The 25,156-nt window shown below is 34.7% G+C and overlaps 2 protein-coding genes across 4 annotated transcripts; one reads left to right on the forward strand and one right to left on the reverse strand.

The window, feature by feature from the left end:
- Nucleotides 1–648: 648 nt before the first annotated feature.
- LOC133293442 (mediator of RNA polymerase II transcription subunit 15a-like) lies at nucleotides 649–13,586 on the forward strand. 3 transcript variants are annotated; one of them, XM_061492014.1, is made up of 14 exons: nucleotides 649–779; nucleotides 1,857–1,980; nucleotides 2,958–3,069; nucleotides 3,178–3,298; nucleotides 3,787–4,547; nucleotides 5,238–5,312; nucleotides 5,508–5,952; nucleotides 8,318–8,388; nucleotides 8,962–9,036; nucleotides 9,233–9,593; nucleotides 9,681–9,991; nucleotides 11,117–11,317; nucleotides 11,416–11,504; nucleotides 13,421–13,586. In XM_061492014.1, the coding sequence occupies exons 2-14, from the start codon at nucleotides 1,871–1,873 to the stop codon at nucleotides 13,515–13,517; spliced, it is 2,829 nt and encodes a 942-aa protein (XP_061347998.1). In that variant the 5' UTR covers nucleotides 649–779; nucleotides 1,857–1,870; the 3' UTR covers nucleotides 13,518–13,586. The 3 variants fall into 3 exon arrangements, 2 of the variants coding, with proteins under 2 accessions (XP_061347998.1, XP_061347997.1); XM_061492013.1 differs by having other exon boundaries at nucleotides 9,233–9,991; XR_009749056.1 differs by lacking the exons at nucleotides 11,416–11,504; nucleotides 13,421–13,586 and adding an exon at nucleotides 10,789–10,863 and having other exon boundaries at nucleotides 9,233–9,991; nucleotides 11,117–11,255.
- A 1,350-nt stretch (nucleotides 13,587–14,936) lies between these two features.
- LOC133293420 (uncharacterized) lies at nucleotides 14,937–24,794 on the reverse strand. Its single transcript, XM_061491989.1, has 15 exons — nucleotides 24,645–24,794; nucleotides 24,424–24,552; nucleotides 24,135–24,348; nucleotides 23,266–23,412; nucleotides 21,101–21,175; nucleotides 20,185–20,256; nucleotides 19,435–19,506; nucleotides 18,930–19,001; nucleotides 18,741–18,812; nucleotides 17,780–17,851; nucleotides 17,032–17,103; nucleotides 16,668–16,811; nucleotides 16,406–16,477; nucleotides 15,744–15,890; nucleotides 14,937–15,121 (listed from the first exon to the last, which is right to left on the reverse strand). Exons 1-15 carry the CDS (start codon nucleotides 24,792–24,794, stop codon nucleotides 14,937–14,939), a joined length of 1,695 nt encoding a protein of 564 aa, XP_061347973.1.
- Nucleotides 24,795–25,156: the final 362 nt, after the last annotated feature.

A 25,156-nucleotide genomic window follows, 5' to 3' on the forward strand; every position in this document is an offset into this window, starting at 1 on the left:
ACAGTAAGAATATTTCTCCTGTATAAAAATTGTTAGAAAGAAGAAAAAGAAAAAGAATTAGAATCTCTAAACTATATATAAAATTATATAAAATGGGAACATTAGCGTCGTCATATATACAAAGTACGTGAGGTTCAATTCTTTTTGAAAAATAACAAAAATAAATAAATGTTGACTCACTTTTTGATGTATGACCAGGAGTATGTTTGTTTCGCCTTCTCAAAAAAATAATTTTTAACTTTCTTTTATTTTAGAAGTATTTTTTATAAAAGTTAAATTTATTTATATTTTTATAAAAATATTTGACTTTTGACTTATATTTTTTTTAGAAGTTAAAATTTTTATCTTTTGAAAAAAAGTAGATTTTTGATTTTTTTGTGACTTATGCTTCTTTTTTTCTTCGGTAAACACTTATGTTTTTTTTTAAAGTAGACACATTTTTCCAAACAAATTAAAAATGAGAAATATTTTTTTTCAAGAAAAAAAAACAACTTTTGAAGAAAGAAATTTTCATCCAAACATGCCCTAGGAGGCCAGGAGGGATATCTTATCGAGAAAAAACATACCACGATATAAAGTCAAGATAGTTCAACACTTCTACTTTGTCATCTCAGTTACTTAAGAGTTAAGAACATACTAAAAATTCCTTTTACTCTTTACTCATATTTAAAAGCCCTTGTTAGACGGTAGCGTCATTGCTAAGCCTTAATTCACCTGCAAGCTCCCGATTCAGACACGCCACCGCCGTTCACGCCACCACCGCCGTCCACCACCTTCAGGTTATCTCTCATCTCTGTGTGTTTATTTATCAAATAAATAGAGTTCCTCTATGATATTGATCTTGATTAGAAAAAGCTTAATATCAGATTCTGTGATTGGTAATGTTTAGTTGAAAGGCTGAGAAGGAAAGAGGTGTATTTCGAATCATCGGGATGTAAATAGGGGAAATAAGACTTGAGATCTTCGAAGGATGATAACAGTGAACATCATCCATTGTAGTTAAATTTGGAGAATAATAAATTAATTGGAGTAACTCTGGATAGGATGAAAAAATGAGGGATTATTTTTCAACATGAAGAAAAATATATGCAATATTTGAATTTTGTCCTTTTCAATAAAATTAATTTCTGAATAACAGATTTAGTTTCGGCTTACATTTTATTCTTTGGAAGAGAATTATTATTTTCGGATGCATCCTAGGTATAAGTTCAGTAAATAAGCGTTCTTAGTCATAAAATGTTGATGAAAAAAAAAAATTATTTGTTTTGTTACGTTATTGCTTTGACTGTTTATGGAATCTTCTCAAGGTTTTTCTTTTGGAAATCTTCAATCAATTTAGAGCGCGTTGGTTTAACGATTTACGTTATAATTATGTTTTAAGCTGTAAGGGTAATGCTGTTTACCATTTGTTAAATATCTTTAATGCTTATTAGTTTGATTGCAATCTGTGGAATCTTCTTAAGTTTCTGGAAACTCATGCTTCATTATCTTTTCCTTTCTTTTGCGGTTGACATTTTGTGTGTGTTAAAGATATACTAATGGTAATATTGCTTGTATTAAACCACTAAAAGCCTGTATAAAGTGTAAATTGTATGATCCTTCTCACTCCTTTGTCCATGGTGACTACAGCTCGAGCTTCTCCTTTCCCTTGGATTACTTTGCCCTCGTTCCTTCTTGCATGTATCTTGTTACAATCTACAGTTAATTCATGATTTTATGGATGGGCAGTTTGGCTCTGTGGCTTGTCAATAATTTCTGTTGATTATCTTTTTAATGCTTCTACGGATACATTTGCCCTTTATATGCTCACCTTTCAGAGTCTGATTTGACAAGAACATTCTGTTTTTATGTTTCAGTTAATTTAGAATTGATGGATACCAATAATTGGAGACCTAATCAAGGCAATGAACCCAATATGGATGCTAGTGAATGGAGAGGTCAACTGCAGCCTGAGTCACGCCAAAGAATTGTGAACAAAATGTGAGCTTCAGTTTCAACATTGTATCACTGATGTGATTTTTAGTTATTGACCATTGATGCATATCAAAAGAACAATAAAATGATATAAATCATTGGTTCCATAGATTGGCAACTTTTCCGTGAGGTTTCTGGTCTTTTTTCTCCAAGGAAAGAAAAATAAATATACGGTGTAAGAACATAAACAAACACTGTAATTGTCTAATGCATATATATTATGAAACTTGTGCTCCAATTTCCATTTGGTAGGTGAAGAACAATAATAAAATCTGTTCTTTTTTCTGCCAAACAAATGTTTATTTGAATCTGTGCTGAATATTGATTTTTCAATATCATATTCAAAGTCCATGCATGGGCTTTAGCATGTCAGTGTCACACATACTTCTAAGATGTTACCAACCCAATCTCTGCACTCTGTAATCCATTTCAGACATCCATTCTTCTATATATTTTTTTGAGTGTGTGTGTGTGTGTTGAGGGATTGGGTGGCCCGGGTTATGAGAACGCAGCATGATGATTTCAATGAGGTCTTATGATGGGAATGATCCTAGCAGTTGAGAGAAACATAAGTTTCAACAGAAGAAACCTGATATTGATATTAATGAAATGGAAACAGAACCTACATGAAAATGGAAAATAAAATAGACAAGGAAAATAATAGCTTCCTAGAGTGTTCAAATTCTTCCGAGTTTTCCACAATTCTAAAACACCACCCACCTCTAATTCTCCTACCCTCTCGTATATATATTCTACCATGCAACTGTATATCTTTTCCCAATTCCCAAATCTTCTCTCAATCACAAGTCAGCATGAGGAGGTGTCCGATCCTCTGTGGCCCATGCTTGTGTACACTTGTATAGGCTTCCTATCATCTTCTTACATGATACAAATCTTCTCTCATTTGCAGATTGTTTAATGACATTAACATCTCTATGATTTGTGTTATTTAATTATTAAACTTCTGTTTTTCATTTTTGTAGAATGGACACTTTAAAAAGACATCTTCCTGTTTCTGGTCAAGAGGGATTGCATGAACTTCGGAAGATTGCTCAAAGGTTTGAAGAGAAGATTTTTACTGCTGCAACAAGCCAGGTACAACATCTCTAATTTGTATCGTCGCAATGATCAATTTAAGGTTACCTATACAAACACATACAATATGGAAGATCTATAACATACTGTGGTATCCCCTAATTTCAGTCTGATTATCTACGGAAAATATCTTTGAAGATGCTTACAATGGAGACTAAATCCCAAGGCACCATGGCCAACAATATGCCATTGAATCAAGGTGGCCCTAGCAATCAACCTCCTGATCCAGGTTAGCGTTTACCTTGGCATGGTGAAAATGTTCTGATAGTATCTGACTCTCTTGAGTTGTTTCTTGTCTTTCAGCTTAAGCTGTTGGGAGTTGGGACTATAGGCTTGTTTGTGCTTTTTTAAGAAAAACGTCCTTTAAAAATTTGAAAATTTTGAATTATTTTATAGTAGATAGTTTTTAAAAAAATGCAAAATCGTCAACAAAAAAAAAACAATTTTCATGCTTTTCACAAAACCTAAAAAAGGCTCGGTAAAAAACTCTTATCATAAAAGCACTTTTTTCAAAACATACCCAAGCACACCATATATTGTGTCCTATTCCTTTGAAATATCATTAATACTTGAAGTTTCTACTCTACTGATCTTAAATATGATCCTTTACCTTTGTCTTCTATGTCTTTTAATTTTTTACATTGATATCATTCTTGTGTTGCTAAATCATATTTTTTTTGGTTTCTCTGACTCGGGCAATCATTATTTTTTTAATAGGGCTTGTTATGCAGCCTCAAGTTCACAATCCAGGGCCGCAACATCCTATTTCTTTGCCTAATCAGCCCCAGTCACGCCAACAGCTTCTATCTCAGAACATTCAAAATAATAGTGCATGTCAACCTAATTTGCCACCTGTATCTAGTCTAGCCTGGACTTCCATCCAAAATGTTGGCCAGAATTCCAATATGCAGAACATACCGGGACAGATTTTAGTAGGGAGCACTATTGGCCAGAATTCCCACATGCAAAATATGTTTGCTGGTTCCCAGAGACAAATGCAAGGAAGGCAGCAGGTTGTTCCCCAACAACAACAGCAGCAGTCACAGAATCCACAGCAGTATCTGTACCAACAGCAACAGCTTCAACTGCAGCTTTTGAAACATAAGCTCCAGCTGCAGCAGCAACAGCAACAGCAGAACCTTCTACAATCAAATCAATTGCAATCTTCTCAGCAATCTGTCATGCAAACACCATCTGTTATGCAGCAGCCTTCCATGATGCAAACATCTTCTCTGTCTAGCATTCAGCACAATCAGCAGTCTAATAATATTCAACAGTCAACACAGTCAATGCTTCAGCAACACCCCCAAGTTATCAGGCAACAGCCACAACAACAGACTTCTATTATTCATCAGCAACAAACACCAATGACTCAACAATCAATATTGCCTCCACAACAGCAGCAGCAGCAACAGCTTATGGGGGCACAGACTGAAGAGCCAAGTGGGGGTGATTGGCGAGAAGAAGTGTATCAAAAGGTAATATGCTATTTTCTTATCATATTTTTCTTCAGTAAGTTGGGTTGAACATCAGAAATTTGTCAAATAAACCCTAAAATAAAATAATGTAGATTGATAATAATGAAGATTGATAGCTTTATTGTGAGGAATATTCTTAATAGTCAGAGCGCAGAACTCTTCATTAGTCTTTTGAGGGAAAAAAAATGGAAACTCTTCTTAAATCCATACTATTCTATGTGTATGGTGATTTTTTTTGTTACTACCTTTTATCCTCTATAAGTTGCTGGCTTCAAGAAAGACTCATTATAATTATTTATCTGATTCTGGGTTGATATGAATGGTATTGCATTGGTAACTTTTAAAAGTTTTCAATTCAATATTCAAAGCTATGGTCTCATGGGTACCTTACATGCATGGTTTACACCCTCTCAATTTAAGCATGAAAATGACACTTGTGAGATGCCTTACAATAGGACGAGAAAAAATAGACCTATCCTTTCTTCTATTTTTGGACTCTACCAGCATTCGAACAAGGACCGTTATGGTGTTGTCCTCCAACAAGCAACAAGTACCATATTGACCACGAATGCTAGTATAGACCTATCCTTTCTATATATATTGATGCAACCACATTAAAGATGTGTTTGCATGAGAGATTTCAAGGTTTCTAATGCATTATTATTTGATTCTGATGATTTTAACTTACAGATCAAAACCTTGAAAGAAAATCACTTGCCCGAGTTGAATGAAATGTACCAGAAAATTGCTACTAAATTTCAGCAGGTATGTTTTTGAAGGCGACTTTCTAATAGCCGCTATGGACAAAGAAGCCTTTTCCGTTATAATTATCCTGGATTGCAGTGTATGCTAAGCATTATCATGTCATCGCCCTTCCTTAAAGGAGCCCTTTATTACTTTCGTGTTTCCTTATAACTTATTTTTACTGTGTTTAACTGTGTATCTTCTCTTCTCTATCAGCATGATTCCCTTCCCAACCAACCAAAGTCAGAGCAGCTTGAAAAGCTGAAGGTATTTAAAATTATGTTGGAGCGCATTATAACATTCCTCCAGGTTTCTAAGAGCAACATTACACCTCATTTCAAGGAAAAACTTGGTCCATATGAGAAGCAGATCATAAATTTCATAAATACAAATAGGTCTAGGAAAGCAGTGTCTTCACTGCAACCAGGACAGCTTCCCCCTCCCCATATGCACTCCCTGTCACAGTCACAATCCCAAGCTACTCAGGTGCAGTCTCATGAAAATCAAATGAACACTCAGTTGCAAACGAAAAATATACGAGGTTCTGTAGCAACAATGCAGCAGAATAATATGACAAGCATGCAGCATAATTCTTTGTCTGGGTTATCCACAACACAGAATTTATATCAATCACAAAGACCCCTTCCAGAAACTTCATCAAGTATGTAAAATTGTGATTATGCATTTTTCTTTGTGTCTCTTATCTTTTGTAATTTGATGGTTCCAAAGTTGTCAAACTCGTAGATCCTACCTACTACCTAGGATCATTTAGGGGGTAGACATGTAAATTGTGACACTCCCTCTAACATAAAAATATATTAAAAATATATATATAACACAAACAGGCAGAATAACTTTGAAATCACAATTAACATTAAAATAAACTCTTATTCAAAATACATAATACATGTAAGTCTGATGCACTTACAGTTGACCCATTGTACATGGCCCAACCATTGATTCAAGAAGCTCGTAGTCGACTAGAGTTGTGCCCAATAAGTATGATCCAATTGTTGAAAAAGGCAATGATTTGAAATATAACAAATTATAATCGAATCCAAGTCCCAATAAAGCAGCAGATGTGATTGTGATTTGTTTGGGAAGAAAAGGAAAGCAACACATTTGGCGTGATTTGAGATTAAAGATTTGGGACGTATTTTGAATGATTTAATTGTAATTATTTATTTATTTTTAGAATCTAATTATTGTTATATTTATTTTAGGAAGTTTTCTTATTTTTTGGATTTTAAATTTTTGAATTTTGAATCAATTTCTAATTAGTCTATAAAAGGGTGCTTATGACCCTTGTTCTAGTAGTTGAATTTTATTATTTTGAGAATTGAAAATTGAGAACCGGAGGATTACTCTTTTGTGAAAATCTTAACTTTCTGTTTAGCCGCTTTTTCTGGCATCAAAGTCTGTAAGAAGGCCTAATCCCTATTTACCCAAAAAAAGGTGGTCTATGCACTCTAATAGGACAAAGGTTACAAGTAGATATAAATAACAACATTAAAAAACAAAATATTGACATTTCAGTGAATTGCTAGGGCTGGACAGCAAAATGTAATACAATAAAAACAGAAACAAGAACCGAACAACAAGGATTTTCTGAATATATATATATATATATATATTTTTTTTTTTTTTTTCATTCCTTTTTTTTTCTTTTCTAATTTTTTATTTTTTGAAATAAAGATAATCACCCAGAGACAAAATTGCACAACACCTCTTCTAAAATTAATGCAATATAAGGTTTCCTAACTAACAAATCGCAGCGCCAGTGTCTCAAGGTCAAGGGCTAGAGCAGAACAGCACCACCTCCTCAAAACTAAATCACAAAGGCAGGCCAAACCAGAAGCAATGGTAGAACAGTAGCACAGAACTCACTCCCAGTGTCATGTTTCAGATCAATAAACTCACACTTTCCGTTTTGATCAATGAGGGACACTGTGTTGTAGCAGATAAGATGATTTTGCTAAATGCCGGATTAGTTTCGTTTGGTTCTAGGTTTGGGCTTGGTTTCTTTAGCTGCTGAGATGCCAAACCCAGGAGTATTGGGATTGGCGGGATTGCACAAAATTTTCCATATTTGGAATATTCAACCTTTGGGATTTTAAAGTGTGATTGAGTTCCACATTGGTTAGTAATGGGCTAAGTGAAGTGGATATAAATGGATGAACCCATGAACCCAATACCTTAAGGTTTTGGGTTGAGTTGTAGCGTCTGACCCACTTGCTACAATTGGTGTAGCTTAGCCCATTGATGGTGGTGTCCCCCACCACGGGCTCCCCCTCGACCCGCCTGATAATGGTAGAGCCAAGTTGAGCTCGAGCTAGCCTGGTGATTGGTTAAAGGCAGGTTGAGTACTTGGACCCGGGGTACTCGGTTGAGGGGGAGCGTACCAATGATGGATTTCATACTTGAGGGGGAGATTGTTGGGATTTTCAAGATTGATGGAGTCCCACATTGGTTGATAATGAACTAAGTGAAGTGAATATAAGTGGATGGACTCATAAACCCAATGCCTTAAGGTTTTGGGTTGAGATGTGGCGGTGGACCCACTTGCTTCAATTGGTATAGCTTAGCCCATTGATGGTGGTGTCCCCCGCCACAGGCTCGCCCTATACTTGCCTGACACATCTAAATCTTCCATTTCTGGAATGTTTAACCTTCTTTCATTTTATTTTTGCCTTGTCTGAATGCTACTTATGGGCAGTCTTCAGAAATTCTGTGGTGATGCCGTTACTATATACATATATTAACTTGAGTTTATGATTATAGCACAAGGCCTTTACTTCTCAGCCTAGTCCATAGGATAACCCCAAACTTCCTTAAAGCATCTTTGTGAAATCACAAGATATTGCAATATTTTTTTTTTTTTTGTAATTGATAGCATAATGTTCTTATAAGTTAATTTGCAGTTACCTCACCCATTCTTTATTTTTATTTTTTAATAAAGAAGCAAATATCCATATTTTTTAGCCTTGTATGCTTCTTATCTATGTAACATATAATATCTGTTGTAGATTCTCTTGATTCAACAGCACAGACTGGACAGCCAAGTGGAGGTGATTGGCAAGAAGAAGTGTATCAAAAGGTAATATACTATTTTCTTATCATATTTTTCTTCAGTAAGTTGGGTTGAACATCAGAAATTTGTCAAATAAAACTTAAAATAATATAATGTAGATTGATAATAATGAAGATTGATAGCTTTATTCTGAGGAATTTTCTTAATAGTCAGAACGCAGAACTCTTCATTAGTCTTTTGAAGGAAAAAAATGGAAACTCTTCTTAAATCCGTACTGTTCAATGTTTATGGTTATTTTTTTTATTACTAGCTTTTATCCTCTATAAGTTGCTGGCATCAAGAACGACTCATTATAATTATTTATCTGATTCTGGGTTGATATGAGTGGTATTGCATTGATAACTTTTAAAAGTTTTCAATTCAATATTCAAAGCTATGGTCTTATGTACATGGATGGTTTACATCCTCTCAATTTAAGCATGAAAATGAAACTTGCGAGATGCCTTACAAAAGGACGAGAAAAAATAGACTTATCCTTTCTATATATATTGATGCAACTGCATTATCATATGTGTTTGGATGAGAGATTTCAAGGTTTCTAATGCATTATTATTTGATTCTGATAATTTTAACTTACAGATCAAAACCATGAAAGAAAATTACTTGCCAGAGTTGAATGAAGTGTACCAGAAAATTGCTACTAAATTTCAGCAGGTATGTTTTTAAAGGCAACTTTCTAATAGCCGCTATGGACAGAGAAGCCTTTTCCATTATAATTATCCTGGATTGCAGTGTATGCTAAGCATTATCAAGTCATCGCCCTTCCTTAAAGGAGGCTCTTTATTACTTTCGTGTTTCCTTATAACTTATTTTTACTGTGTTTAACTGTGTATCTTCTCTTCTCTATCAGCATGATTCCCTTCCCAACCAACCAAAGTCAGAGCAGCTTGAAAAGCTGAAGGTATTTAAAATTATGTTGGAGCGCATTATAACATTCCTCCAGGTTTCTAAGAGCAACATTACACCTCATTTCAAGGAGATACTTGGTCCATGTGAGAAGCAGATCATAAATTTCATAAATACAAATAGGTCTAGGAAAACAGTGTCTTCACTGCAACCAGGACAGCTTCCCCCTCCCCATATGCACTCCCTGTCACAGTCACAATCCCAAGTTACTCAGGTGCAGTCTCATGAAAATCAAATGAACACTCAGTTGCAAACGACAAATATACGAGGTTCTGTAGCAACAATGCAGCAGAATAATATGACAAGTATGCAACCTAATTCTCTGCCTGGGTTATCCACTACACATCAGAATATGATGAATTCAATGCAAACTAGTGCCAATTTGTATTCAGGACAAGGAAATGCTATGAACTCCCTACAACAGGTTCCAATGAGCTCCCTTCAACAAAACACTGTTAGCGCTCCTCAACAATCTAATGTTAACTCCTTATCTTCACAAGCTGGGGTAAACGTGATCAAACCAAATCTTAATCCCCTTCAGCCAGGTTCAAGTATACTTCAACACCAGCAACTAAAACAACATCAGGAACAACAGATGTTGCAGACTCAACAATTCAAACAACAATATCATCAGTTAACTGCTTTGGAGGCTTCTGATTTGGAGTCAACTGCAACATCTAGTATCAAGAAGCCAAGGATTGCGGTAAATTTTTTTTTTTAGTTGTTACATTTTATTTTATAATTGACATATTTTACTATCAGTGTCTTAATTTTTAGGCCTGCCATTGCAATTATTAATGGGCATCAATACATTGAATATATATTCACCAACACATTATGTACATTACTTTTCACCCTTTCTTTCAATTAGAATGTTTTTCCCAGCTAGAAGTTTGTGCATTTTGATATTTCTGACTACAAGGATTTAGATTCAAAAAGTGCAGCTAGTTCAATTTACAGATGTGTAGAAAAGCACAATTTCATATTTTCATTTAGATAGTGAAACATATCATATAGGGACTATATATCAAAATTCACTATCGATATCCTACTACGGGAATCAACCAATTGAATTAGAGCTTTTGATGCATGAAATTCAAACACAATTAGTGCAACACACAAGATACCGGCTGGGATAAGTTATTTGCAACTACCAATATTTTGTACATATATCAAAAGATAAAAAATAATTTATACCATTGATTATGATGTATTCAGGACATTGTTGTATGGCTGTTAACTTATGAAGTAAAAATTTCAGATAGGAATTACTAAATAGATTTTCTCTTTTGATATTAATTGGATCAATTTAATAAGTAAACCTGCCTTTTAAAGATTCAAGTGTTACTAAATGTTAGAGTAAAATAGTAACATTCACAATCAATCAAGAGAAACAACTATAGCAATAATAGTATTGGTTGTAGTAGCATGCAACAATCGCAATTATACTTCTTGTTAATTTTTAATTAGTTTGATTGATAATTTTTCTCATTTTTACAGACGATCATTATCCTCCCCATTTAAGAACAATAATCAAGGGTGACATGAGCTTAGAACATGGAACCTATTGCTGGTGTGAGTAACTCTCGTATTAGGTCTTGAATTGTTGACCTGGGTATTCAATTGGATTCGTTATATAATGACCAGGATTTTGCATGTTCTGGATTAGCCATGGACATCCGTTTCATTAGAGCTTGATGATTCATCAGATAATAGGTTTAAAAGTAATTCTAAAGTTAGGATTGTGAGGGAGTCACTTTAAAGTTTATGGATTTTCTCTAGACAGTTTTTGATTGCTGATAATGAATTTGTGTGTCTTATATGGCAGGCTAATCATGCCCTTTTGGAAGAAACTAAGGAGGTTAATCAGCAACTTATTGACACTATAGTAGACATAAGCGATGAAGAAGTTGATCCAACTGCAGCAGCTGCTGCTGCTGAAGGAGAAGAAGGGACCATTGTCAAATGTTCTTTCAGTACTGTGGCTCTTAGCCCAAGCTTAAAATCCCAATATGCTTCAGCACAGATGGTGAGCTCTCAGAACTTTTAAACCATATACATCTTAAGTATTTATTTTTCTTTCTTGTAATAAAACTTTGTCCTTATTTGAATTTTACTTCCATGCAGTCACCAATTCAATCCCTGCGCTTGATTGTGCCTACAAATTATTCTAATTGTTCCGCCCTACTACTTGACAAGTTTCCAGTTGAATCCAGGTAAGAGAGTAAACATTTTGGCATCTCTTATGTGTTATTTTTCTTTCTTTAGCTGTATGTTATTTCCAGTTGACTCCAGGTAAGAGAGTAAACATTTTCTTTAACTGTATGTTATTTTTCTTTAACCTCATTTTGGCATCTCTTTGTGTTATTTTCTAGTTGAATCCTAATTGTTCCCCCATAGTAATCTAGATCTTCTTTCAATTGTGTGATGATAATAGGGTTCTGAAGTTGTACTTTGGCATGTTTCTTCTAGTTATATTGGATGCATATTGAGTGTTTGATGAAATGTTAGACTGAGTGAAAAATGAGTAGATACTGTCCTTAGTTACTAGATAACATGTCCGCACTAATTTGGTGATAACTTGAGCTAGAGTTGTCGAAATTGAATGAAACTTGTGGCCACTTAAAGCTAATTGGAAGCTCTGCAAATCTGGAGCGTGTGAAATTTTTTGAATGACAGGTTTGTCCCCAGATTTCATTCGAAGTTTGCTGTCCTATCTGTATAATCTGTTTTTCAACAACAGTCTTAAAGCACACATATCTCGATCTATACTAATCCAAATTGTATGATCTATATACCATTTGAAATCCCTAGATGTCTAGTTTCATGTGTTCAAATATTAAAATTTATGGATATTAGATGCATTCCCAGTTCTCGTTCAAAGTCAGTTGTTCTGTCAGTACACCCTGTTTCTGAACAGAAGTTTTAAAGTAGGCATATCTTGATCTATACTAATCCAAATTGTATGATCTATATACCGTTAGAAATCCCTAGATGTCTAGTTTCATGTGTTCAAATATCAGAATTTACGGATATTAGATGCATTCCCAGTTTTCGTTCAGTCAGCTGTCCTGTCAGTACACCCTGTTTCTGAACAGCAGTCTTAAAGTAGGCATATCTTGATCTATTGATCTATATACCATTAGAAATCCCTAGATGTCTTGTTTCATGTGTTCAAATATCAGAATTTATGGATATTAGATGCATTCCCAGTTTTCGTTCAAAGTCAGTTGTCCTGTCAGTACACCTGTTTCTGAACAGCAGTCTTAAAGTAGGATGATCTTGAGGTATACTATCCAAATGGTATGATCTATGTCTCGTTAGAAAGCTCTTGATGTCTACTTTGACATATCATAAATTCAGAATTTTTGAAACAAAAATGCATTCCCAGTCTTTGATATAAGTTTGTGGCAAAAGCCCAAACTTGTGTTCCTTGTTTTAATGTGCTGAAATCTTTGATTTTCCTATATGTAATCGTGTTTATAAACTTTATATTGGAACCATGGATAAAATAGTATGTACGAAACTTGCCTTATGATGGAATCACTTATCACACAGCCATGTGCCATGTGATTGCATATATGTATGTTGTCCTGTGTGCTTTATATGAAAGACAAAGTGATTGGATGTGTCATGTTATAGCCAAACCAGCCATGTGATTCTTTATGGTATGAGTTGAAAGAAGAATTAAACTTATGACACAACTTTAACAGGGAATACTTACGACTATATCTTTCATTTGCCTTGTTCTATGAGCGCTTAAAATTATTGTAATAGAGTATATATACATTTATAACATTGTAATTGTGAAATTTTCTCGTGCCATATTCTGCAAGTTGAGGAATATGATAGTCGGCAATGTTTGCGACGTTTCACAGTATTTTGAGCTCAAATATGCGCATAGGTCAGCTAGTTGCACGCATAGTATTAAGTTGAAATTAGTTCTTGAACCTCATGGTAGGAATGTTATTCTATTATTGATATTGATGCTATGGAACCATTGAATTAATGTGCATAATTTTTTTTTCTTTTTTTAATGCTGCTGCACTATTTTTGTCTTGGATGAGTGGTAAGAAGAGAGATAGAACCTCTTATTGAGAAAATTCTCACACCTTGTGGGTTCATGTGGCAGGTCCAAAGATCCAAGAGGATGGTTCCAAGCTGGTATGATTGTTGTATTTTGTTTGATGCTGATATTTACTACTTTGAAATATGGATTATGTATCTAAATGACATTTTGTTGTGTAATGAGCTATAAGGGATTGTCACTAGAATTATATTTTTGGTAACTTAATGTACTCTGCTGAATACTTATGTTATACTCTTCTTGCTTATTATGATGTCAATATTTAGTCTGTGAAATTTTGCGTAATCCTCTGCTAGCGAGTGGTGTTGTAGAAAATATTGTTTTTACGAGAAAATAAAGATTAAATTGTTCTTAAAATATATAGTTTAATTTAATATGTAAGAGTAAATAAATTAATTCATACAAAAAATTTGTAAATGAGTGGGTAAATTTATTCTTACAAAAATATTTACTAATTTTTAATTTAAAGTATGGGTAAAGAATTTCTCAAGTCAATGGAGATAAATTATCTCCGATGAGTTCAAAACGATATCGTTTTGGCACAAATTATGATTTTTTTGTAATTACAATTTATTACAGGGTTATATTAGTCTTTATCATTATAATTTTTTAATTTTACAACCCAAAATGATGTCGTTTTGCGCTCACTGGAAATAACTTTATCTCCAATGATTGAAAAAATACTTTTATCTTAAAGTATTATATTAATTAACAAATATTTGTAAGTATCTTACAAAACTCACGGGGTAAATTTATTCTTACAAGAAATATTTACTAATTTTTAATTTAAAGTATTATATTAACAAATATTTGTAAGTATCTTACAAAACTGAGATTAAAATGTCACCTTATATATTTAAAATTATAAACAAGCTTATAGTTATATTAAAATTAGTTTTTAAACAATTAAATATTTACTATTTAATTCATTTAAATATTAAATTAATAAATCCAGGGACAAAAAATGATTAAATAAAATATATACGTACCAAAATAACATTTAAAGTGCAGGATGAATATAATAATTAGAGATAACTCAGTCTTCCAAATTAACACAAAGATGAATATTCGTTTTGCACAACAATAAGAGATTGAACATCTTAACATCAGGAGTCCTTTATTATGACTGGGCCGTGCCGCAGGATCAAATAGTAATAATACAAATATTTCCTATAAAAAATTTCAATCCAGTATCCATTATATTTCATTATTATTATTTCAATTTTCAAACCAGACTAGGTGATGAGTGACAACTTATAATATTACTGAATTCATAATTTAAACCATTACATTTATGGATTAGTGCAGATTTACATTTCATACTTTCATGCACAAACCCACATGAAATACAGATGTTCTATACATACCTTATATATCATACAATAATAAAATAATAGAAAACTTCATAGCAAGCAAAAGAGGCAATTCAAACCTTTCATGAAGCCATAGCCAATATATAGTATAAACAATTTGAGGTTGTCTTTCCATAGTTTTCTAACACATGCAAATGTTAGTACAAAGTTTATAATATAATATAGACTATATTAGGATACCACCCCAACTACTCGGGCCTAAAGCTAACCAGATTCGGGAGTTCTGTTGATTGAAGATTCTTAATGCCATTAGCTGTCACCTTACAGGACTCCAATGACAGAGACCTCAAGTTCTTTAGTGTTTTCAAATGATGCAGCCCAGCATTGGTGATACCAGAATTTGATACATTCAAAGAAATCAAATCAGTAAGCCCTGAAATTGCGTGCATATAACTTAGTTGGCACAAAGAGTTAATTACAACCACCTATACTTAGTTTCACAAAGATCCAAGGCAATAAATGCAACCATGTGTTTTTCATTATTAAAACACCAAGAAAATGTACGTGGAAAATTTATTGCAGTTATGATTCTCATGCAACAAGACCATTATGTCTAGAGCTTACTTTTCAGCTATGATCATGCAATTGAAATTATACCAAACATTTAGATATTGCTGCTTTCCGTGAAGTATCAAGAGAAGTCTAACATCCACTAATGTAAGTAAGACAACTTAATTGTAAAAGAATTTTTCAAAAACAAGAGGAGCCAAGGAAAGTGACCAGTAAAGAATAAATAAAGCAGATAACTAAGTTCACTGGGAGGCCCTATAACTTCCGTTTTGATTTTTATTTGTTAATGTGATTAATCCAGGAAACAGCTTTTTTGCAGTTATGCAAGGGTAAGGCTGCGTATAAGGATTTCTTCCACCCCACACTCGCTAGTCAGGTTTAACAGGGAGTGGTTTTTAATGTGATTATTTTGGCTTTTCCACTTGCTCAGAAGGAAAACAAAAGTAAACTTGTTTCTAAAACAAAATAAAGGTACGAAAAAATACCAGAAATTAACTCCAAGGTAGTGTCTGTAAGGTTGCAGTTTTGCGATAAGTTTAAGCGCATCAGAGATGAAAGCTCTTTGATATTTTTCACACCATCATCAGTCAATTCTCCGCCACATATTTCCAGCCACCTCAGGTTCTTAAAGTCTGTTTTGCCATAAACACAGTTCCCAAATTATGAATTCAAATTACAATTGAAAGGGGCTTAGTCAAAGAACTAACACTAACTAGTAGTTAATTCTACATAATACAGCTAACCACAAAGGGAATAAAGATTGATTCTGAAGATTGATTGATAAAAGAGTTTCACCAAATCAATGTAGATGTCATAATTTTTACATGAGAGACCAACAAATCTTGAAGAGAGGGAGGTAAAATGGACAAACTAATTGTTACAGTTATCACATCTGAGATTTTAGTGGTCAGGTCAAACTTATGAGTCCAATATAATTACATTTCTGGTAGCTGAAGCCTGATGAACTAAGATACATGCATTTTATAATTACCTTACATACTAAATCAAATTCATGCAAGTTAACAGTACTGAATAATTATAACTAGACTTGATTCTATTTCTTATTTAACAGTAAGAAACAAACAAAAAGATGAAAGATAGAAGAAAACCACATGTTGGAAACTAATATTATTACAATATTTCATACTTTTCAGATAGTTTGTTCCAAAATCTGTGATTCGAGCACCAAACAAATCCAGGTCAGTAAGCCCAGTCAAACCTGCATCAGTAAATTCACAATGATGCATTATGCAATTAATGTTTTGGAAAAATAAAGTAGCCAACTCTAGGAAAGATTATAGCACGAAATCAATGGTAACATTCCAAACCTGAGGTAATGAAACATTTAGAAGCCTCCCGAAGATAAACAAACCATTCTTTGCATTGTAAATTTGCATAGGAACACATACCTGATAGGGTTGCCAGTCCAGTATCAGTAACTAGGCGAGCATCCAAATTTAGAGACTTGAGAGATGAGAGTCCACACAATTTTCTTAAACCAGCATCATTAACCATAGTGAATGACAGGTTTATTTTCTCCAGACTAGACAATCCTACAAGAAATATAATAACAAAATAATAAAAATAGCAAAACTAGAGTCCATGGCAAAGATGGTCACAGAATTCTACATCACTATAGCTCATGCATACAATACTCCTTGGATTAAAGCATACTACATTACAATGAAAGTCCAAGAACAAGTTACTCACAAAGTAAATAACTATAAAAGCGCATAAACTTTGGTTAAAGTAATATAAGGTGGTATATCTAACCTGATAAATGGTGTAGTCCATTGCTTCCAACTTCCGTATCAGAAAGTTCCAAGCAATTCAATTGTTGATGGCCTACAAGGTAAAAGCATTCACATGCAATTAGTAATCACATTTAGTAGGGCTGCCAAAATGGGACAAGTCCAAATAGCCCACAAAAAAGGGTTGGGTCATTAAAATAATAGCCCACAGAAAATTTGGCCCAAACAGCCCAATGGTCTGATGGTGTATGCTTGGAGCTGGGCTGCTGGGTAGACATTGGTAGGCCTAGTGCTGTCTCACTGGGCTGAGAATAATAAAAAGCAACACAGCACAAGAAAACCCCCCTCAGTTGCCCATTATGCAGTACAATGACTTTACATAGTTGTGGGGAATGGACATAATCCATTAAAAATAAGTCATAATTACATCAGATTACTATCCAATGACTTCACATATACGTGAGGAGTGTACAAGTGTAAATTTATGCAAGTAGAGTTGCTATAAGGAAAGAACAAAAAAATCAAATCAGAAACCAATGCACAGTGCAAGAATTACTTTGTTAATCATAATTAAGATGAGAAATTCTTGCTTAGACATTGCTTACCACATCATCTCTTAGGCATTCCATTTCTTAGTAAACATGTGGAGTTGTTGTTTAAAGATTAGTGCAATTTTAACCTGGTTCCAACAAAACATGTTTAATATTGAATGGAATGCCTATGGTAGGCAATACCTAGCCAAGAATTTCTCAAGAGTTTCAAGCATCTACCTGCCAGGTGGACCAATCCTTCATCTTCAATCCTACATGAATCCAGGTTCAAGCTCTTCAAATTTTTCAATTCTGCTTTTAAAAAAATAAGGTAAAACAAGCAATTAGTCCCCATGGTTTAACTCGATTTTGGATTTAGTGTGCTTTTAGATATATCCTTAGAAAGGTGGACTTGTCAAACAGTCAATAAATTAGAGTAAAGCTACATGGTCCAAAAGTTGCATCAAAATTATTGTTATGACATTCCAAGTCAATAGCAGTGCTGACTTTTGAGGTGACACATGAAGAATATTTACAATAAATCATGTTATGTTTTATTCCGAATAACTTTTTTTCATTTGTTTTCATAATTGTTTGGTTAATTTACGACTTGGCAGTGCTGACTTGGCGGTCACATAATTTGCAACAGTAATTTTAGCATAACTTCAGAGTTATTTAACATTTCTCATTAAATTGTGATTTGACTGATCTCACATCTTGCAGTCATGGCAAGGTCAGATCTTGCTTCCCAGCTGCCTCAATAGAAGGTAAAACTTGCATCTAAGACAGTGAAGAGTGAACAAGTACAGGTGTCTATCTACTTTATTGTTAGAGAATAATATAAAACATTAAAAAAACTTTCACCTAATACCTTAAGATTTTGGGTTGAATTGGTTCTTTACATGGTATTAAAGCTTCAGTGACCACAAGGTCACGAGTTCGATCCTCATCTCCCCCCACTTCCTAGTGGAATTAAATAAGCGCAAGGTAAACCAAAATAATTGGCCATTGCAATATCCACGTTTCAAGTCCAAAGAGCTCTTGCGTGAAAGGATATGTTAGAGAATAATATAAATTATTAAAAAGGCCTTCACCCAATACTTTAAGATTTTAAGTTGAATTGGTTCTTTACATTTATGTTATAGGTGGCTTGTTACTTATAGCAACTATACTTGCATAAATTTCAAATTTTTCAAATCACCTTTCAAGTGTGCTAAACATGCGTCTGTTATGCCATTAAATCCCAAGTTTAATACATTCAAATTTTCCAGTCCTGAAAAAAGAAGCCAATGCTACAAATTTAGTACCCCCAAGAATTCTTATGGTGCCACAAAGTGAATCTCAATAAGCAAATATATACTAAGTAGCTAAACAAGTATTAACAACTTACGTGAAAACTTTTCACATCCATTGTCAGAAAGATTACATCTACTAAGATTCAAGTTTGACAGGGCAGGAAGCTCTGGCAGAGAACAAAACAATGTCAAATTAAAACTTCCGTAGATATTTCAGTTTCATTGTATAATAGAGAGAGGCAATCAAGTTAAACTTCTTATTACATCCAACAAAAGAAGCAACTGATTCAAAATAGTATACTTGTTAATAAAAGCAAAAAGATAAATACTATGCTGACATTGAGAAGCTTAAAACAAATAACAAATAAATCTGTAAAAATATTTGAATGTAATCCAAAAATTACATCCCCCTCGACTCAAAAATTTGCTCAAATCACAATCTTTTGAGAGTGATATGCCGAAGGCATCCCAATAAACACAATGTGGTTCAGCTTTAAGCTTTCAAGCATTTACGGGGCAATAACCAAGATTATATCCTAACAACTAGTTAATATTACCATGACAGAATCAGCATAAAAGAAATCTATGAAGTAATTTAACCTGCAAGAGAATCCAAGCATGCAGCTGTTACAAGGCACCCTTCCAAATTTAATAAAGCAAGCTTTTTTAATCCTGAAATCAGCTGAGAAATTATTAAAAATGGAAGAAAGAAAGATGAATATTAAACAGTGAAACTCAAAACTTCATTTAAAACTGATGATCAGAGACACTTATACATCGGCACTGAGACACCATTAACAAATATCCAGTACATTAGAAAAATAAAACCAGTGCATATTGGAATTAATGATGGCATGCAAAATGCATGTTCTAAGACTTGATACCACAACTTGTTTGCTAATGAACTTCACAATATCTACTTAGAAGGATAAGTGGAAATTTTTTATATCATCAACGAAATAGATTTTTTCAAGAATGCATCCCCCCCCCCCCACCCACCCACCCAATTGAACTCTAGTTTTTACACAACTAGAAACCACATGTAAAAGACACAATTGAGATTGAATGTCTTGACTGATTTTTTATTTTTTTTATTTAAAAAAAAAGAGAGTTAAGTTATCCTTCAAAATCACACATATGAGAGATGACACTGCTGCAACAATGAAGAAGATGACAATGCTATGTTGAACCTATCAGTTTCAAGTTTCGCACTCCAGGAGAGAAAATATCATAATGAAGCATTGTTACAGGATATAAACCTTTCTGAACACACAAACCTATAAAAATATCTTAACTGGTATAAGATAATCATATATTCCCTGATGCTCTTAACAATGCAAGGCACAATACCTTTTAGAAAACTGATGCCAAAATCTGTGACTTTACTGCTGGAAATCTCTAGGCTTTTCAACTTTGTAAGCTCTGGAAGTAAATTAAATCAAATAAATTGTACCATTAGTTATTGAAACATGTATCCCCTTTCAGGAAATGTAATACTGAGAATACAATGGTTATGATCATATAACACTAATGCACACTGACTATTATATGGTTGTCAAACACGGTCACTGCAACATGTTCTGGCCTACATGGATAATTCCATTTATTGTCTTCCAGTTTTAACACCTAATGAAGGCAAAAGACCTTCAAAGTAGCATAGTAAGTGGTAAGAGGTATAGAGGAAGAAAATTTATGAAAGTAAACCCACACATAAGACATCATAAAACCAACATTTGTCATAATGCAATGAGCCATTATTTGACAGAAACTCCTTTGATGAGAATAGTACATCTCATTTCATTTGTTAAAAAATAGTCTTGTAATAAGTTCTTGGTAGTTCCTAAGAGAGGTGATGCAAAAATGGGTAAGTAGTTTTAGGATTTTAATTTTGAAATTTGGGTTTTTCATTTGAGATTATTTTTTTAGGAATTTTATCCTATGTTGGATTATCTTATTCCAGTATAGAATAGGGTTATTTTGATATTATGTGTGGTTATGAGACAATCAGTGTAAACATTTGACACACCTTTTGCATAATTATGTGATTGGGATTTCATTTCCCTCGTAGAGCATGTGAAACCCTAGTTAGAGGAGTACTCTGCCCTAGAGGTGTACTCCAAGTTTATTGTTCTACATGAAGAGGGGATACCAATAAACTTAACAGGAACTGCTATAAGGTAGAAAACACACTAACTGCATAATAGAAGTGTAGACAGTTAGCCTCAGGTAAAATTCTCAATTATTCAAAATTTCAGTGGCAACTAACCTGATATAGGCTTCATATCATCATCTATTATGCAATTACACCACTTCATATTGAGAGATTCTAACCTGGTTAAACCTGAAAAATACAGATCATATCATTGAATTGTAGATAAATTTCTCAACTGTATACCAGTATTATAAGGCATGTAAACTTCAGTCAATCTTTGCCATGAATAGGGGAAGACAACACCCACACAGGCTTTTAATCATTGCAGTTATATGCCCACACTTCCAGTTTTCTTGATTATAATCACTCAAGCATTTATTGGTTCTATCAATTTTCATTTCTATCAAATCCTGCATTTAATAGCCATAACTAGACCATCTCATGCAAAAGAGATACAAAGGAGGATACTACCATTCCGCAAATTCAATGTATCTGTTAGAGAATTATATAGTTCTTGAACCGCATGGTAGGAATGTTATTCTATTATTGATATTGATGCTATGGAATGTTAGAAAATAATATAAAACCATTAAAAAGGCCCTCCCCCAACACCTTAAAGTTTTGGGTTGAAATGGTTATTTACATGGTATCAGAGCTTCAGTGACTATGAGGTCATGAATTCGATCCTCACCATCCCCACTGTTGAGATATATAGTCCCACATTGGTTGTATGTGCAACTAATGTAGAGTTTATAAGGACTTGGGAACTCCTACCCTTTGAGCTAGCTTTTGGAGTGGTGTATCCCAAGGTTCTTTACATGGTATCAGAGCCTCGCCGCCCCCCACTTTCTCCAGTGGCATTTCTTAGCACAAGTAGGCTGGGCCTGTTGCATTGTCCACTCTTCAAGCCCAATGGGCTCTCGTGTGAGGGGGCGTGTTGAGATATATAGTCCCACATTGATTGTATGTGCACCTAATGTGGAGTTTATAAGGCTTTGGGCACTCCCACCCTTTGAGCTAGCTTTCAGGGTGGTGTATCCCAAGGTTCTTTACATGGTATCAGAGCCTCGCTGCCCCCCACTTTCTCTTGTGGAGTTTCTTAGCACAGGTAGGCTGGGCCTGTTGCATTGTCCACGCTCCAAGCCCAAAGTGCTCTCGTGTGAGGATACGGATTAAGTAATCCCACTTTCAAAGTGGAATTAATTAAGCACAAGGTAAACAACAAAAATTTGGGACTATGTAATCCACACTTCAAGTCCAAAGGGTTCTTGCGTGAGAGAGAGTGTTAGAGAATAATATAAACTATTAAAAAGGTCATCACCGCCTTAAGGTTTTTGGTCGAAATGGTTCTTTACAGTATCAATAAAGAAGCATCATGTGCACATGCCCCCTTTTCCATTGAGATGCACTCATTTGCAATTTGCTTTCATATATGGCAACTAAATGCATGCATGGGCTGCAACAGATGGAAAACCAATAACTATACACGATCCTGATAAACTGGATTCAACTTGTTATGGAAGCCAATTTTTGTTCAAATTTTATTTTCAATACCTAACTCTATGAAGAGATAGACTTCTATCCAATGCAAATGATTTGTGTTCTGCCTGGCCCAATATCAAGGGTCCAAACCACCTCAGCCCTACCTCGATGGTTCTGCCATATCAGCACCTATGCAATAGGTTTCCCAACATAAGACACCAGAATGTCTTACTTGGGATTCGCCCTCATCCCCTTTATCTGAACAGCACTCAAAATGCCTCCCCTTTTATACTTTCCCTGCACAGCAGTTGCAAAGTTCCTTGCAAGCTAAATGGTTCCTCCCCATGATAGTTGACTTAGCTCTCTCCCCTTATCCACCATAGAACCTATAAATATCCGCTCCCTCTTCTCCACCAGACACACAATATCTCTACTTGTATGAGCCGTTACTCTGTCAACTTGGAGAACTATTGTAACCATCTTACACCACCCCCATTGTCGTACACATCACTTGGGACATCCTTGCATAGCCTTGGTTCATACCATTGCTGTCAAGGACACCCCTACACAGATCATCACATCCCTTGGGGTTACCTACGTGGCTCTCTTGCCTAACCAACGATTCAATTTGAAAGGAGTAAAATGAGATTATCTACTTGATATATCTCCATCAAGTGAGAGAACAAAGCATCCAATCAAAATAATCGTTTAAATGTTGAATAATAAGTGGAGTTGTTGAAGTGCACCAAAGAACAATGTTTAGTTGAGTTTTCACATAACATTGTATAAGAACCAACCTTGAAGATGAACAAGGCCTCCATGAATCCTAGGACATCTCTCCAAATCCAACTTGACCAAGTTAACAAGACCAGAAAAGATACTCAATCCTTGAGCAGAAATTGCATCGTTTCTTCTAAAACTCAAACATCCCAAGTTCGAGAGACCTGAAAAATTTGATCATGAACAAAGCTTTAGGCCTAAGTATTGTCGCATGAATATCAACACATGTAAAAAGACACCCAAAGTACAAATATATGAAATAAATGAAGTAAGTGCATATGCAAAGATGGGAAAGACTCTGGTCTTTTGACCCATTTAACTTAAAAAGTGAACTCTTTCGCGGATTGATTCAAAATCCAAATATTTTGTTAATATAATACCGTGAGACACATATAGGGAGGTACGCGACTTGTGCATGGACGAATGTGTAATTGTCACATGGAGCGCACCTTCCTCATGTCAGGCGGGTCCAGGGAGAAGCCCGTGGCGGAGAACCACCACCAATGGGCTAAGCTATACCACCATATCAAGAGGATTCGACACCACGTCTCAACCCAAAACCTTAAGGCTTTGGGTTGTGACATGGTGTCGAATTCACTTGCTAGCATTGGGCTAGCTTAGCCCATTGGTGGTGGTCCCCCCGCCATAAGCTTCTCCCTTGACCCGCCTGACACTTCATGCGTGACTTGTGCCTCTGGCAGGCACATCTTCACCCCCTCGCCCATGCACAAGTTGCACATCTCCCCAAGGCACACACTCCATGCACATCTCACGATATTATTTTGATAAAATATTTGGATTTTGAATCAATCCAATAAAATGTTCCCCTTTTTACATCACTATGGTCAAAAGGCCGAAAAACTCAGGTGCAGAAACAGAAGAATACCACTAATATACTCCAGTCCTTGATCCGAAATTTGGGGACAGTAATTAAGATTTAAAGAAATGATATTTTTGCAATGTCTGAGATAGGTAAGGCCATGATCAGTGACATCAGAGCCAGAAAGATCCACATGAAGCAAAGATAAGCCCTGTGATGAGATGACATCCATCCAAGCATCATTGACAGGAACGCCAGCATATTCTCCCAAGTAAAGATCCTGTCAAACAACAACAAAGTGCTAAGGAACATATAATTAACTTGGGAATTGACAAAGAACTTTAAAATGAAATACCTGGAGAGCACAATCTCGAAAAGCTTGGAGAGAAGCAAGTGTGAGACGACGTGAGTAAACCAGTGTGTTAAAAATTTTCTGACTCAGGTCCCTTGGGAGTACAGAAAATGTGTTATATTTATGTATCTCCTAATTGAAGAAAGATTGAAAGCAGTTGCAGCGGTTAGATTAGCAGAATATACAGAGTGTAATGGAAAGTGGAAAGTGGAACAGTAGATTACCTCGGTGACTTTGTGGATGCACAAGTTCATCAGGGATGAACATTCACATGAACATGAACATTCATGTCCCTTTGGTAAATGGAAATTTGTAGAACAATATTTTAACCATTTGGAAGTCCCACTTTTGCAACATGTTGAGGAAACAAGCATAGTGGTAAGCAGAGAAGAAAACTAGTGTAACCCATGCATTCTAATGTTCTATTCTATAACCAAAGTTAAATTGGAATAAGTGCAGTGTGGTCTAATACCACTAACCATTTAATTTATTTAACGCGTCAGAATTAAATTAATAGAATAATAAATATATAACTCTAAACTTCACAGATATTGAGAAAAAAATGGAATTAGGAATGGTAAGTGTACCCTGACATGATGGAGTAAGTATGGATGGATTCTAAGCTCGACGAGCAGGACAAGGTGACAACGACAACAACAACATAGTGCTTTGTTTTGATTTTCAGAAAAATAAAAAATAAAAAAATCTGTTTGACAAAATCTGTTTTGTAAGAAAA

The sequence above is a fragment of the Gastrolobium bilobum genome, unplaced genomic scaffold (assembly GCF_033153095.1).
Source record: "Gastrolobium bilobum isolate Gb01-03AN ecotype WA unplaced genomic scaffold, APGP_CSIRO_Gbil_v1 utg18566, whole genome shotgun sequence".
NCBI lineage: Eukaryota > Viridiplantae > Streptophyta > Magnoliopsida > Fabales > Fabaceae > Gastrolobium > Gastrolobium bilobum.